We start from the raw sequence: 10,756 nt of genomic DNA, 5'->3' as shown, positions 1-10,756 counted from the left end.
GCCAGTCTATAAAAATGTTAATACAATAGGCCTGTCATTCATAATCAAGAAAACTAAAATATTAAAGTAATGGACGTTCCTCTCCTCTGAATGGAGAAGGAAATGCTGTAAGAGCACGTCAGAGTCAATAGTGTTCAATTTAGATTCACATTTAATTATTAATTAATAATTATTACTAATTATTATTTGGACAACTTGAAGAGTCACCCAGGCCACCCAGGGGAGTCAGTCACTGTCGTGGCTCCCTGCTTGATGAAGAGCTGATCATGTATCAGGCAGCTCATACTTCAACGCTTCTCAACACTTTTTGGCTATTTGGCTATCCAGCCAAAGGGCAGCATTGCGCTTTGATCTCGATTAAATGTGGTTTCTTAGTTTGTTCTTCTATGTAAAGCATCCTCGAGTGAGAGAAATGTTGGTATTAAGTGTAACGGAGTTAGAATTATCATTGTATTAATTTCTACAAAATCACATGCTTGCCTTTCAATAGTGTGTAGAAGAGTACTAAAGCCACCTTGTGGATGAACAGTGCAGCTGGGTGTAGAGTAGTGAAGTGTGTGTGTGTGTGTGTGTGTGTGTGTGTGTGTGTGTGTGCGTGTGCGTGTGCGTACATGCGTGTGTGACTGTGTGTGATGGCTGGGCAATATATTGATATTGTATCGATATGATATGGTAAGTAGATATCTGGGATTTGGTATCCTATTGTGTAGTGTTTTCCTGTTTTTTTAATTTAATTTTAAATCACACCCGTGTGAAGTGAGAGGCGCTCTTGTCAGTGTCATCATACATCATCTCATTCTGGCCAATCACAATTTGCGTCCTCACTTTTGCCTTCAATGTTTGTGTTTACACAGACCCTTAAAGCTGGACATAGGAGGGGATAAAAAAAAGTGCGTGTGTGAGCATGTGTGTGTGTGTGTGTGTGCGCGTGCGTGATAAGCCCTGTGACTCCATAGACAGACAATGCAACAAGTGGATTTCAAAATCAATGGGAAGCATTCAGTTTTTATAAGAGACTCATGATTCTGAAAACAGATGGCTGTCAATAAGATAACATACAAGCTTAAGGTGCCATCTAGTGGTGAGGAAGAATTTCGATACTTTTTTGTTCATCTCATCAAAGTGCAAATAACTAAGAAAACTGAGCTAAAATATAAATATATTAAACGTCTTGGCATATATTTTTTTATTATTATTATTTGTAGCATCCACCTAGTCCATTGGTTCTCAAAGTGTGGCACAAGGCCCCAGTGAGGGGGCCTTGAAGAACGGGGGGGGGGGGGGAGCGGAGCTTCGCCCCAGTTCAGTCTCTATCCTTCTTTATACTCTATTGTGTGTCCTTTGGGGAGGGAGGGGCTTCCAGGGGGTCCCCAGCATGTTTTTGAAAGTATATCGAAAATGTTTTTACATAAATGTTCTCTTCTGGCACAAAACTTTTTGAGATGGGGGTCCGCAAACCAAACATACAATATCCATTTGAGGGTCCTTGATGTGAAAAGGTTTGAGAACCACTGACCTATAGTGCAACTGTCAAAGATACATCAGTAGAGGTCTGTGATGATTAGAGCCCGACTGATATAGATGCCAATATTTGACTTTTAGACATGGGTATTAGCAAACTTCAAGGTTTTTCAGGTGAAGGACCCCTTAACCCATGCATTTTGGATGGTCGATTAAAAAAAATGCTTTTAAATCCTCCACCTTTTTCATGTCAAGGACCCCCAGAATTATCTCTATTTGGCCAAGGACCCCCATCTCAAAATATGTAGTTCCAGGGACTCCCCAGAATCAAATATTTTAGTTAAAAATGTTCACTCTGAAATATATATTCAATGATTTGCGCCACATTTTAACGATTTTTCAAAAATAGCAGACCTACAAGCTCGTAGCGCGCCACTCGGTGGTGCGCTATGAGCTTGTAGATTTTTCAATAGCAAAATTATAACATAATGTTTAAAACACGGGGTTCCCGCCCAAAATGGATTAACTGAGAGACCAGTGAGAGAAGCAGTTATACATATTGTATAACATTTTGTTGCAGATTAAACGTCATCATAGATGTCATAGTCTAGACAGCTTCATAGACAGATATAGCGTTGTGTTGGGACTCATGTGTATTTTCAGACAGTACAGACCCCCCTGTTGAAGACCCTTGAACTTACAGACCAACCACACAGTCAGTCAGTCAGAATGTGTGTGTGTGTGTGTGTGTGTGTGTGTGTGTGTGTGCGCACGCTCATATTTCTGGTTGTCCCTGGTGCACTGGCACGACATGTCTCTGTTCTACTGCTACGGGTGCTACTGGGTCTTGTAGTCCATTCTGCTCCGCTTCCTGTATATGTACGTCCTGCTGTGCTGGCTTTTCCTCTTCCTGTTGAAGCACTTCTTGTCCCTCTCCTTTCTTCTCCTCTTCTCCTCCTGTGGACTCCTTCTCTTCTGTCTTGTCCTGTTCTTGCTGGGGTGGGTCGATGTTGGACTCCTGTGTTGAAGAAGCAATTAAGATACATTTTCCTGTTAACACTATTTTTCCCTTCATAATTACACCCGTAGAAGGCCCATGATATCTGGAGACGTTTTTAGGTATTTTTTTTTTAAATGGTATAAAACCGGATTGCTAAAATCTATTTTATGACAGCTCCCCGGACATGTTTTGCACATGCGCTGCATCCATTCATTTCCTTGTTTACGGCCCGACAAACCTCACTATTCTCTCTAAATAATCTACGTCGGTGTCCGTGGTTTTGATCACAACACCGATGTTCTGTCCTAATTTCTGATTTAATCAAGCATCTCGTTTGGAATATTAACGCTTCTAAAGAGAGATCAGACTTGACAGCACAAGGTAGTAATGGAACATTAACATTATACCTCCCGTTTTGGGGGGGAAATGGAAGGCAGTGCTTTTCAGAGCAAAATCTGCCTCATCTGCTTGGCACTTCTTGTGCTTTTATTCTGAAACATTTCAGGACATAAAAACTGTTAACTGAAGCTGATGCTGAAATAGGCTCTGTGTGTGTGTGTGTGTGTGTGTGTGTGTGTGTGTGTGTGTGTGTGTGTGTGTGTGTGTGTGTATAGGGGAAATAGCTGATCTACAAGCTTGTTGAGCTGCAATTTTTGCTTTGTGTCATACAGTAACGACATACTGTAGTATTAGGGCTTTAACTGTATATGATCTGTAAATACGTTGATGAGGAATAAAGGGAGAGAAAATATCTTAGAAGGAGAGAGAAATAGACAGAGAGAGAGAGTGTGTTTCTGGTCCAGTCATCATTTCCTTAGTTTTGTTTAGATAATTCTTGTGTGCTTGATTTGCCTACAGTATACTGTATGTATAGGGACTGCTTCTGTCTACCTCTCTTCATTTGTTCCCCTCTACACCAAATGCCTTATTGGCTCTGTCATCTTTGCTCATGAAATCTCCTATGTAGCTAAGAGAGAACATGTCACCGGTCCTTGTCTCTCTCCCCACCGGCTCCCAGTGAAGCGTTGAGTGACTTTTAGGATTATTTTGTTTGTGTTCATAGCCCATAATGGTCCCTGCACCTCCTGCATATATTGTGGAACTTTTACACAAATCTAATCTCCCAGCACCAGGTCACTCAGACCTGACAGTCAGTTGTACAGTATATATAAGACTCCACGGTCTAGCACAGTAAGGACAGTAAACACTTTGCTGTGTACTTGGCACCGCAGTTGAGGAACAAACTCGCGTTGAGGATCAAAGCTGCCCCCACCCTAGGAACTTTTAAAAACATCTGTATGCATCTTCACTGTAGAGCACTGGTTCCCAAACGTTATAGCTCGAGACCCAAAAGAGACATTAGACGTTTACCCGGGACCCGAACTAGTGAAAATAGTAGATCTACAAGCGCACAACACATCGCTCCGTCCGTGCTGCATTGTGAGCTTGTAATTGCATGTTTTGAAATAAATGTAGAAAACAAAAAATAAAAGGGACCCATAAATATTTGTCTGCGGCCCACAAATGGGTCCTGTCCCACTGTTTGGGAAACAGTGCTGTAGTGTAGACTAGAGGCAGACTATAGGTTCACTCGTTGTTTTGTGGGTTCTCTGTGTGTTTTGTTACAACTCCATCTTGTTGTGACTGACCGACTGACAGTGTGACTGAGGTCTTGTTGACCTAGTCTAGTCTTCTTTGTCTCGTCTCTTTCGCACTCCGGGCCAGTGTAACAACTGGATGGGGGACACCCTATACATACATCCTAGTACTAGTATATCCCAATGTATGAATGAATGAACCATTGGAAGCGCTTTGAGTAGGCACGTAGTGCATAGAAAAGCGCCATAAAAATGCAATTCATTATTATTATTATTATTATTATTAGTATACAGCTCCATCTCAATTAATTAGAAAGTACATTTTCTTCCGTAAGATAATTCCAAAAAGTGAAACTGTCATATATTCTCAATTCATTGCGCATAAAGTATTTAAAACCTTTTTTGTTTTAATCTTGATGATTATGGCGTACAGCTCATGACAATCTCAACAATTTTTTTAACGAGAAATGTCGACCATCTGAAAAGTATATTAATGTATGCAGTCAGTACTTGGTCTGGGCTACTTTTGAACAAATTATTTCATCAATGGGGCGTACGTGGCATGGAGGTGATTCAACAACACAAATGCATTTATATTGTTTGGCTTCCATAACACCTCAATAGTGACAAAGGCTCCATGCCACGCCCCATTGATGAAATAATTTGTTCAAAAGTAGCCCAGACAAGGTATTGACTGTATACATTAATATACGTTTCAAACAAAAAAAGGTTTTTAACACTTCACTTTATGCACAATTAATTGAGAATATATGAGTTAAGTTTCACTTTTTGAATTATATTACGGAAAAGAAAATGAACTTTTACACAATATTCAAATTCATTGAGATGGAGCTGTATATATGTTGTGCGTGTCCGTCCCTCCCCTGCCACACCGGTTGAAGAGTGCAACTCTGCATGCCTGGCTGACATCCAACAGTGGCTGACTTCACCACCACCTCAAGTTCAATAGAGATTTAGCTTCTTTTCTTCCCAGGAGGTTCCTGCCACCTGCAGTATCTTTCTATTTACATCAACAACACCCACAGAGAGAGGGCGGGGGTGGGGAGAGATGTGTAGCCAGAGACACAGTGGGTGATGCCAGTTCAAGCCCATGTGAGGGGGAGAGAGCCAGCTATAGAGCACACCTTTCTAGTTTAACTAGTCTATTTTCACCGGCGACAACACCTGACTTCTGTTCCAAATGGCAAAGAACCTGGGAGTGGTCCTTCAAGACAGTTTTACACTGTACAGCATTTTGATCACCCTTCCTCAGTCACGTATACCACGTGTGTGTGTGTGTGTGTGTGTGTGTGTGTGTGTGTGTGTGTGTGTGTGTGTGTGTGTGTGTGTGTGTGTGTGTGTGTGTGTGTGTGTGTGTGTGTGTGTGTGTGTGTGTGTGTGTACGTACCTGTGTGAGAGGTAGAGGAGGTGACAACAGCTCAGAGGGTGCTAGCAGACCATCCTGGTTTAAGTCTTGAGTCTGAAGAAAGAAATCCACCATGATAACCACCTGACACACACACACACACACACACACACACACACACACACACACACGTTATGTTATAAAAAAGGTGACTGTCCCACTTATTGATTGGATTTAACATATTAATTTGGAATGTCTTTGCTACTCCGGGTAAAAAGACTGCTACTGTTTAATCTCAACTTTCCCCCCCCCCCCCGACTCAAAAAGAAAGTTAGGCGCCGCTGAGACTCATTTGTCCCCAACCTGTACATATCTTATGATGTCATGATTATGAATTGAATACCCAGGACCTGAATGGAAACAAAGGCCGCGAGGACCTTTTCGGTGATCCCTTTGCGTCCATGTGTTTGACCGTACTCTGTACAGTTCACATTTCTGCCAATAAAGTATTCAATCAACACGCTTTGTTTCCCTCACCGGGTCATTGGCTCGTGCTCCAGGTGCATCACGGGAGTTGAAGTCCGATAGCAGTTGCATCATCTCCAGTCCGTCCATGTGACCACTGCGGTCAAAGTCATACAGGCCAAACAGGAAGAACACCTCTGAGAGCACACAGGATGATAATGTTAGCATATTATATAACATTATAACATTGTCATTAAAATAAATACTAGTAGGAAGCTGTACTGTTGTATATGTATACTGCATCGTTTATTTATTTTTTGATCTCCTTCTTACCGGTGGAGATTCTATTTTCGGTTGTGTTGTGTGTGTGTGTCCGCAGCTACTCTAACAAACTACTAGGCCAATAACGATCAGCGCCATATTTCTTGTGCACGCTTCCAGCAGGCAAATGACCGGTTTCAAATCGGTCTACGTTATTTTCCAATAGAAGGAGCTGTACAGCTTGCTCCATCCATCCAGTAAGGGTACATGTTTAATGTTTAATGTGTAATATTTACCTTGCTCCCATGTGCTGATATCTGGAGATTCTGGACCTCCTGCAGTGTCCTTCAGCTTGGCTTGGATGTAACTCTGTAGCAGCCTGCCGCGCGCGCGCACACACACACACACACACACACACACACACACACACACACACACACACACACACACACACACACACACACACACACACACACACACACACACACACACACACACACACACACACACACACACACACACACACACACACACACGTCATGACAAGGTATTCTAAAGATAATGGGAACACTCTGTTTCAAGGCTTCAAAGGATCGCTTTGGTGGATTTCCAAATCATGCAGACAATAAGGTCTGTGATCAAAACAAGCCTAGAATGTCTTGTTTTGTTCTACAACATACAACATTACTCTGGTTATCTCAATTGCTATTTTTAAATGTTTAATCGGTGCACTAGGTCTGCCCATTCATTCTGTTATTATTGTTAATTCTAGCCATTCCATGGTTTGTGATTTGACAGCATTTTCACTCAGCAAGAGTCCTTTCTAAGCACTGTAATTAAAAAAAAAAAAACATCTTCCTTTTTCCATAGTTTCATTGTGTCAAGTGCTCATAAAATCATTATCTTATCAGGCCAGCAGAAACAGCCGCCAACACTTCCACCAACACTACGGTCGGTCAAAGTCCACAGTTAGCGTGTTTTACATGTTGCCTATTATGACCAGTAAATTACACGTGATAATGTTACATCGGATACATCCTGATGACCTGTTACCAAAGATATGCTTATGTTCCATTTTGTATAGCAGAGTCTTTCCAAGGATCAGAGCCTTAATAAATTAGTGGCATTACTAACATGCACCTGTGCAGGATGTAACATTGCACAACTGTACTATGTATAGTGTTTATGTCAATATGACTGCCTTGAAAAAGGTCTATTCACACAGATGTGAGCTGTAATGTCAATCTAAAACAAAGGTTAGTTATCCCTTAATCACAATGACAAATTCTTGTAGGTTTATGCGCCCAACTGTTGCATATAGGACTTACTGCAATGTGTCAAACAAAGTAGAGTTCATGTAAACATCTTAGCTACTGTAGTACAGTACGTAATCCCGGTAGAAGCTACGTTATTTTAGGGGTGCAACAGTTAATAGAACTAATCAATTTATTTGATTATACAAGCTACATTCTTTAATAAATACATAACCCATTGTCCAAGATTGAAAAGAACAGCCGAACTAGATTAGCCGGTTGGCCACCGTTGCATTACAAAGTATAAAACAGGGCTAAAATGCTTGATGAAAGAAAATAATATAATCACTATAGTTGATTATATCATCCTTTTCCCTTAGTAATTCATCGAGGTACGAAATGATCACAAATAAAAACACTGATTGATTATTCAATCAGTGTAAAACCTACTACAACTGGCCCCAGACTTAATATTTAAAGATGCAGTTTGTATCTGTCCAAGTAACTGGGTTGAACTGTCACTCACTTGCGGTCCTCCTCTCTAGAACCAAAGGGATTGGCTAGCACCGTGGAATCGGGTGGGGCATCAGCTGACACATCTCTGAAGGACAAACCATTACAATGGAAGAGAAACATTTGAATTTAAGTTGATACATTAAATAATTTACCTTTTTTTATGATTGAACATGTAGTAAAAAAAAAAAAAGTAATCTAAAGATCACACTTGTGTGAAGTGAGGGGCGCTCTTATAATCATACATCATCACATTCCGGCCAATCCCTTTTCTGTCCTCACTTTTTAAGCCCTCAGCCAATCAAATCATCGCTATGGGGTACACACACACGATCTAAGGGCAATTATTTCATTGTTTATGGATGGAGGGGGTGTACCTTTGTATCTCCGCTTCACCTGCATCTGGTACTCTGGCAGGTACACAGAGCTGGATGAGCGTAGACACACACAGCACACCAAGGAACAACCTGCTGCATGCTGATGTCACACCTACAATGAGGACAAGTCAGTCATTCAACAGAATATTGTTACAGACCTCATATGAGTATACACAAGAGAGACAAATGCTTTGGTTTTGGTTCCTCGACATTGTAACCAGCAATAACTGAATTGACAAGCTATTAGGAGAGAAACAAGCTGCATCTATCATACATACCGGTGTATATATAGGCATATATATATATTATATTATGGACAAATCATAACACCTATTAAAGGGACACTTCACCCTTTTTGCAAAAACATATATGTTAATGACGTTAAGAAGCTTTAGAACACTTTCATGGGGGTCTTTATGTGTGTAATATGTGGTTTTAGATATTTTAGATTGTAGCAGTGAGCCCGGTGTCTCTGATGTCATGGACACTGGGCTCACTTCCTTCCTGGACTACATGTTGTCTCAGTAAGACAGATCTCCCCCTATCCACAAGGAGGAACAGAGCACCAAAGAATTATGGGAATTGTCGTCCAGGAAGGTAGCGAGACCAGTGTCCATGACATCAGAGACACTGTGCTCACTGCTACAATCTAAAATAGCTAAAACCACATATTACACACATAAAGACCCCCAGGAAAGTGTTCTAAAGCTTCTAAACATCATTAACATATATAAGTGTCCCTTTAATTATGATGCACCTGTGTGTCTGGCCTTGTGGTCAAAGAGTCTGCCCTGAGACTGGTAAAGTTGGGAGTTCAGACTATAAAAAGGGTACTCAAGCGAGGAAAATCGAGATTCACATTTGAGCAAGAATCGTGCAGCACTACTTGTACAGCATGTACACATATACTAGCATCATGTCCAGGGGGGTGTATTTGTACATGAAGCTGCCTCACGCTGCAGAGACAGGTCAGGAGATAGGCAGGCTCCAGCAGGGCCACATGGCTCTGGAACCATTCGTTCCCAAGACTGTTACATATTATGTTGATTACATACATGTTGATTACATTAATGTCACATGTGGTCGTACAAGAATATTGGTTTTACAGTGCAAATCAATGCAAAGGGTTATATATAATTGTTAAAGATAATATAAAGGTTAAATAGAATGTATGCTAATGCATGTTTTCTGCATCAGTTCTCTCTCTCTCTCTGTGTGTGTGTGTGTGTGTGTGTGTGTGTGTGTGTGTGTGTGTGTGTGTGTGTGTGTGTGTGTGTGTTGAATGTTGAAGAGAGAAATCAATAGATACTGCTGACAGAATGCTTCCTCACCACAAATACTATAATGAAGCGATGATGGCTCCCATAATTATCAACACCTAATAGGATGAATTAGCATGCATTATCAAATTATCAATGATGATGCATGCTAATTATGTTATTCGACTCCACAGAAAATGAAACCCTCATCATTTGTGTGAGTGTGACATAAACTCTAGCTAGCATGAAAGTCTAAATGAAGATGGTGTTGTGCATTAAAGTGAACATATAGCCTACACTGGAATACTCATCAAACATATTGTTGTACGGCTCATTCCCTTTCCACTCCCAGTAGGCTAGCCTAGATAACACTGTTCCGATACAACTGTAGCCTCTCTTTAATGCTGAACCTGTTAAAAGTTGCCCGCTAAAAAGATAGCCGATTTCTGAACATATACGTGACAAATATAGCCTACTATTCCCATACATACAACAACAGATGATGTGCCGTTATAGCGTCTCCGTCTGGGGAGGGAGAGGCTTTGTGTAGGCTATATTTACAATAGCGTTTGAATGATAGCGTTATAAACCATCTACAACTCCGACAGACGCACACATCAATGCAACCAAATGGTTGCACTTGCGGACTCGGAGTTATGAACACCTCTAATGATGATGAATTGCCTACCTGTGGACATCACTGACGTGAACAGAGCCAGACGCATATTTGTTGCAGCACCGATATGAGCTTTGAACATTTGGAGGCATAGCAGGACTTCCCTGCCCTGCACGCTCTCTATTTGCTGTTACAACCGCATCGTTGACCTGTTGAATTCAGTGCCTCTCTGCATAGTTTTTGTGAGGTTAGCCCTCTGAGCTTTGCCTTTAATGATCTTAAATCCCTTTATTTTAAATCGTTTATAATAGTACATCATAAACATTACAGAGACTTAATTGATTGATTGATTGATTGATTGATTGATTAACAGTTTGCAGAATGACAGTACATTACAACAATACAACAACTGTTAACTGTGAGTGGACGACACCATGCATTACACATGTTTACAACAGGGCCCACCCTTTTCAATTCATCAAAACAATTATAGACGTACGAATATACACAACTAATAGTCAAAACAGGAAATCATCATAGGGGAGGTACACCGCTCTGCTCCACATTATAGTACATGCGGGTCAAAC

At 41.0% G+C, this 10,756-nt stretch overlaps 1 protein-coding gene across 1 annotated transcript; it reads right to left on the bottom strand.

Annotated features, from left to right (window-relative positions):
- Positions 1 to 985: 985 nt before the first annotated feature.
- cgref1 (cell growth regulator with EF-hand domain 1) lies at positions 986 to 10,373 on the bottom strand. Its single transcript, XM_080786916.1, has 7 exons — positions 10,242 to 10,373; positions 8,295 to 8,406; positions 7,931 to 8,005; positions 6,448 to 6,530; positions 5,963 to 6,087; positions 5,468 to 5,569; positions 986 to 2,479 (listed from the first exon to the last, which is right to left on the bottom strand). The coding sequence occupies exons 1-7, from the start codon at positions 10,309 to 10,311 to the stop codon at positions 2,237 to 2,239; spliced, it is 810 nt and encodes a 269-aa protein (XP_080643042.1). The 5' UTR covers positions 10,312 to 10,373; the 3' UTR covers positions 986 to 2,236.
- Positions 10,374 to 10,756: the final 383 nt, after the last annotated feature.

The sequence above is a fragment of the Protomyctophum bolini genome (assembly GCF_963924005.1).
Source record: "Protomyctophum bolini genome assembly, chromosome: 1".
In the NCBI taxonomy this organism is placed as follows: Eukaryota; Metazoa; Chordata; class Actinopteri; order Myctophiformes; family Myctophidae; genus Protomyctophum; species Protomyctophum bolini.
The sequence above is the reverse complement of the archived record's forward strand: the minus strand, read 5'-3'. Positions and strand labels throughout refer to the sequence as shown.